Genomic DNA, 5,700 nt, shown 5'->3' with positions numbered 1-5,700 from the left:
TTGACAGCACTATATGTTTTTCTTTCGATTCAATCCATTGTACGCAAGTTTTTTTATATTATACGACTAATATTTTTCTATTTGGTATCTAGTAATAAACAAAATAGTTATAGTTTGTCAAGGGACTGTCTCATTTCAAACATAGTGTTTTTTGTTCCTATTTACTGACAAAATTTGCTTGACCAACTTTATTATAATAACTTTATATTTATATCACATATCAAACCAGTATCAAACAAGTTCTCTCAGCATGGCAACATAAAATTAAATGTCACTGATAGTCATTTGTCAACCCAAAGCTGAAGCAAAGGTCTTTTACAATTTACAATTACAATACGAATAATACGATGTGATACATTATTTAATAATATATGAATAACGGCAGTAATTTGTTTTCTTATTCCAGTTGAAGACAAGTTATGTTCTTAAAAATCTGAATTTATTTATCTCAAAAACATTTCTGTTATCATTATAACTGAGTGAGGTCATTACAATTTATTTTAAAGATGTTTATTGTGGGTCTAACTGGAGGGCTTGCAACAGGGAAAAGTACAGTACTGTCAATATTTCGTGAAAATGGTATAGCAGTAATAGATGCCGATGACATTGCCAGAAAAGGTATAATTTTATAATATCCACAAAATATAAAATTTAACTGTAGATGTTATAACTTTGACGTGTGTTTTGTAGTTCTGGAACCAGGAACGAAAGCTTGGAAGGAATTAAAGGAATATTTTGGCGAGGAAGTGTTACTAGCTGATGGAAAAGTGGACAGAGTAAAATTAGGAGAGCTTGTATTTGATGACATTGAAAAGAGACGTAAACTAAATGCCATCACACACCCAAGGATCCAAAGTGAAATGATGAAAATGGCAGTATCATACTTCTTCTCAGGACACAATTACATTGTAATGGAAGTTCCATTGCTGTTTGAAACTGGAAAAATGTTAACTTTCATGCACAAAATCATTACTGTTGTATGGTAAGAGTAATTTATATTGTGCCAATGCTGTCTATTCCATGATATTATACAGCTATCATGTGCCTTTTCACATCTTACAAACTTGGTACTGAGCACCTACATTTTTCCTTTTTTGTATGTAATGAATAAAATAATAAAATGAAACTGACCTACATGTTTTATATTTGAAGGGTACATGGAAAGAACATGTCTAGTCACTTTTTTTCGAAAATGAGATTTTAGTCTCAAAATGTAGATACCTCAGTGAACGATTAGTTATTATAAATATAATTCCTATTTTTCTCACTTTAAAAACACTTATACATTAAAATAATATGTTAATTACCTACATTGTTCCTTTTAAACCGTGATAACTCAAAATGTTGTCACTGTGACTAGACATGTTCTTTCCGTGTACCCTTCATTTATACTGAACATGTTTTTTGCAACATGGGGTAGTTTACCCATATACAAGTATTCTTAATTATAGATTAAACTGAAAAGTGATTATTGCAGCAATATTAAGCCATTGGCCAAACAACGGAGTCACATGACATTATTGCTTATTATACTTTGTACTTTGTATGAACTGTAGCAAACAGGCATGTATTTTAGATCATGTACAACTTAATACATGATCTAAAATACATGCCTGTTTGCTACAGTTCATACAAAGTACAAGGAGATATTAGAGAGTAATAATACATTTACAATGTGCCTGTACTGTGCACTCTCTCTTTACTTATGATTGCAATTCACTTTCTCATTTTTCTTTTCAGTGAAGACCATCAGCAAGTAAAGCGGTTGTGCAAACGAAATGACTTCTCTTTAGTTGTAGCCAAGAAACGAATAGACTGCCAAATGCCATTGGAACACAAAGTGGCTAATTCACATTTTGTCGTTGACAATTCTGGTGAAATTTCTAACACAAAACACCAAACGGAATGCATCATAAGAACATTAAGAAGATCAAAGTTTACTTGGTAAGTCAAAACAAAACAATAAGAACTTTGACATCTAAGAGTCAACAGTAGGTAATTATCATCCATACAAGATATGCAAACATCCATAAATGTTTAACATTATTATTATCCTTTATTTCAGACACTAAAGTAAATTTCAATTTTTTTAACAGTTCTTGCATATTTTATTGCTGTCTGTGTGCCACTTACTGGCAAAAGGCCTCCAACCTTCTCCATTCCTCTCTATCCTTTGCAACTCTCGTCCATGTGCTTCCTGCTATGGCTTTCATGTTGTCCACCCATCTTCTAAATGGTCTACCTCTTTTTCTTTTCTTTCTTTTCTAACCCTCCAACTTTAAATGTTTAACATAGTTTATTACATTTTTAAACTGTAGAATGTATAATAGAATATCACATAATACTTTGCTACAATCTATTCTGTACTGGCCTCTTTTGTTTCCAGGTACTTTAGATCAATAATATTAATAACATTAATTTCATTGATTTTTGGAGTCACACATCTCATGGGTGTTATCAGTAACTCTAACTAGCAATAGTTTGTTGACACAGGAAACAGTAAGTATAATATTTTGTTTCTGTTGCAATTATGACACTACATTTTTATTATATGATTTTCAAATATGGCTAATCTTTTAAGAACTAGAGTTAGACCAAGGTAAGTCTGCCACGATTTTGATAGCATATGCAGTGCAAGCAACTATTATATAATCTGTGGTGCAAGTGTTATTTATACGTCATAATTTCATAGAAGTTTGATCTTTAAAATAAACACTTGCACTGCGTGTGCTATCAAAATCGTTGCAGACTTACTCGGTCTGACTCTATCTATCTGTGTGACAATATGAATAAATGTAAATATATATGATAACAAATATTCAAAGATAACAAATGACATGTACAGTGCCAGATTGAACTCTTGGCCGCCCGAGGCTGCAGGCCGTGTAGCAAGTCTAGCCTCCCGTTTTTCAGCACCCATCATATTGTAGCACATCAACTCGGGTTTAGGTCGAATCTGCATCTTTCTCACTCTAATATTGCATGAGCAATAAAGAGGCACGTAGCGTAATGTCTAATTTACCCACTCACCTCTCTACCCACTCACCTCTCTACCAAGCTCTGAAGCTTATTAACGTCATATTGACCCAGAACGATACATTGGACTTGTTCTCGACTCCTGAACCGAGATTTTTAGCCACAGCCGGGCCCTACCTCAAGGCTATAGTTGCCCCGAGCACCATAATTAGATAATAATAATTTAATTTAAGTTCAGACTTAACTGTTGTTGTTGTTAATTTATGATAGTTATGTATAATTCAATTCGTATATTCCTGTGTCATGTTCGGTGTATACTGTAAGTGACATTATAATAATAATAAAAAAAATAAAAAAAAATATGTTCGTGGTAGGCCCTCTGTTCTCAGATAGATGACTGCATTTTTAGTTACAAAATGTGGTTGTTTACTATAGTAAAGCTAGCTATTTAAGTGCCATAAGTTCAATAATAGGCTGGTTTCTTCACAAATCAAGTCAGCAGTTATAGTAGTAATGTCTAATTGATTTGTTTCTATATGCAGTTAAGACGAAAGCGGAGGGGAGGACTCGCGGGAAATTATCTTTTCATACAAACATATTCCTCATTTTCCTCTCTGGATATTAACGTTATTGAAAATATTTTGACACAATTTGTTGTACATATCAACCACAGCTATATGTTTGATTTTTTTCGAATTGTTAATTATTAATAAGAGTCAGGACCATTTAAAAATTTGTATGAAATCTGTTTTTCGCTCCTAATTTTTACTATACACAAAAATCGAAAAAAGCTATAGTTAATATACATCAAATTATGTAGAAATATTTTGCATGATGTTAATATCCACAAAGGATAATGGGAACTACGTTTGTATGGAGAAACGGCCGTCCCCTTTCCTCTTAATATCTAAATATAAGGGTGACGTCACAATGAAAACTTAATGCTCGTTTTAAAACCATGAAAAGCGCGTAAAACTCAAAACTTATAACGGATAGTGTCCACAAAAAAAAATGATCCAAAGAGAAATCAAACTATTGACATCTCGATTTGATTACTTTGATTAGGTATTATCTAAATGTATTAACAACGTATTTTTACAGTAACTCTTGTAAGCTACACAGTTCTTTCAATAGATGCCCTCTGTCAGACCGCTGTCTCTAACCTCCCATACTCGCGTACCTACCTAACTTGCACAGTAAAATGGTCCAATTTTGATTGGCCAAAAAATAATAGTACTAACTGTCGCTTTAGGTTGGTACAGGCATTTCTGCTTCCGTGGCAAAACATAAATAACATACTATAGGTAGCTAGTACCTTTACCTTGGTTTTTCAGCGTGTGAATTTGATTGTTAAACTGCTGTCAAACGTTTAATTTCTTATTGAAAACTGTGTGGCTACCACCAGTTTGGCACTGACATAAACGCTATGGAGAACATAACTCGCATATTAGTGCGAGCGAAATGTATAGAAAGTAAATTACGTACTGTTAGGGACTCATAATACGGTACTGGCCTATTATTTAACTATACAAACGAAACAACAATGTTATACATACATACCTCGTTTAAACATTCTTAACGTGTCTTTATTGAAAAACACTTTTGAAAAATAAGTTACAGGAAATATGTAACAATAACAGTTTTGAATGATTCACGGTTAGTTTCACTAGATTTATATTGACCGGGATATAGACCGTGATTACCTTTTGTATTGTTTTTGAGCTACCGAAATATCGAAAAATCGAAAATCGAAATATCGGGAGCTCAAAAACAATACAAAAGGTGGGCTATATTTTATATCCCGGTCAATATAAGTCTAATATGTAACAATTTTAAAGCAACGATATATTTACATTCTTTTGGTTTCATAAGTAATAGTTACTATTTTGTAAAGCGTTTTTTTTTAATTAAAAGAAATGTCGAGATTGTTTACCAATGTTAAAAAACGAGGTATAAGCCCTGAAGTAAAATTTGTCTATTTCATTTTTTAGATCTATATGACATGACATACTAACCAAATTGGTAATGGTAGGTACAGTTTTGTAAATTTAGACATTTATTAGATGATTTTAGACGACTAAAAAAATTATCCGGTAATCAGATTAAAACGACGTGCCCAAATATTAAGTATCGTCGTTCGTTAGTAAATAGTTATATTTTTTATGTTTATTCGCTAATGGTATTGAATGTAATATAATCATTATGGTTAGGTATGTCTGATTATCTGATATTGCTGTGAGTAGCTGTAGACTCTGAGAGAAACAATTTAACCATCCTTCTCTCTTTCTTTAACTAGCTGCGAATTGAATGAATAACATTAAAATTGATGTCAGTCTGAGTGTCAACTTGTAGTGTGCCACTATGGTGCCACTTGTAAATATTTAGTCTTATAATGTCATATTCATACTTAGCGCACATTAATTGGTAAACGGTTAAGTAGGTATACAATACATATGTTGTTACATATAATAGAAGAAACTGATTTTTTTTATTGCATTGGCGAATTAAGAATTTTCGTAAGCAATATTTTAAAGACTGAGTCAATTGAACACTCTGCAAGATGAGCCACGGCACGGGTCTTATTGCAGTTATGCAACGCAGATAACAGCTATCTGCAAGACTGAGCTGCTAATACATATTTATATTACTTTCTAACAGCCTTCCGTGGGCCTAGCTAACGCAGGCTATCGTTCTTAGAAAATGCCAATCGAAATATAATCCTTT

At 32.6% G+C, this 5,700-nt stretch overlaps 1 protein-coding gene across 1 annotated transcript; it reads left to right on the top strand.

Moving 5' to 3' along the window:
* Positions 1-451: 451 nt before the first annotated feature.
* Positions 452-2,546, top strand: LOC134754086 (dephospho-CoA kinase domain-containing protein). Its single transcript, XM_063690160.1, has 4 exons — positions 452-618; positions 691-982; positions 1,741-1,944; positions 2,387-2,546. Exons 1-4 carry the CDS (start codon positions 507-509, stop codon positions 2,472-2,474), a joined length of 696 nt encoding a protein of 231 aa, XP_063546230.1. The 5' UTR covers positions 452-506; the 3' UTR covers positions 2,475-2,546.
* Positions 2,547-5,700: the final 3,154 nt, after the last annotated feature.

The sequence above is a fragment of the Cydia strobilella genome, chromosome Z (genome assembly GCF_947568885.1).
Source record: "Cydia strobilella chromosome Z, ilCydStro3.1, whole genome shotgun sequence".
NCBI lineage: Eukaryota > Metazoa > Arthropoda > Insecta > Lepidoptera > Tortricidae > Cydia > Cydia strobilella.
The sequence above is the reverse complement of the archived record's forward strand: the minus strand, read 5'-3'. Positions and strand labels throughout refer to the sequence as shown.

What these genes read in the sequence shown, in the direction of transcription:
- LOC134754086 (XM_063690160.1), top strand. Translation starts at nt 507, where the DNA reads ATGTTTATTGTGGGTCTAACTGGAGGGCTTGCAACAGGGAAAAGTACA. An exon ending in AAAATCATTACTGTTGTATG is followed by an intron (nt 983 to 1,740) that starts GTAAGAGTAATT and finishes TTTTCTTTTCAG; the next exon opens with TGAAGACCATCAGCAAGTAA. An exon ending in AGAAGATCAAAGTTTACTTG is followed by an intron (nt 1,945 to 2,386) that starts GTAAGTCAAAAC and finishes TTTTGTTTCCAG; the next exon opens with GTACTTTAGATCAATAATAT.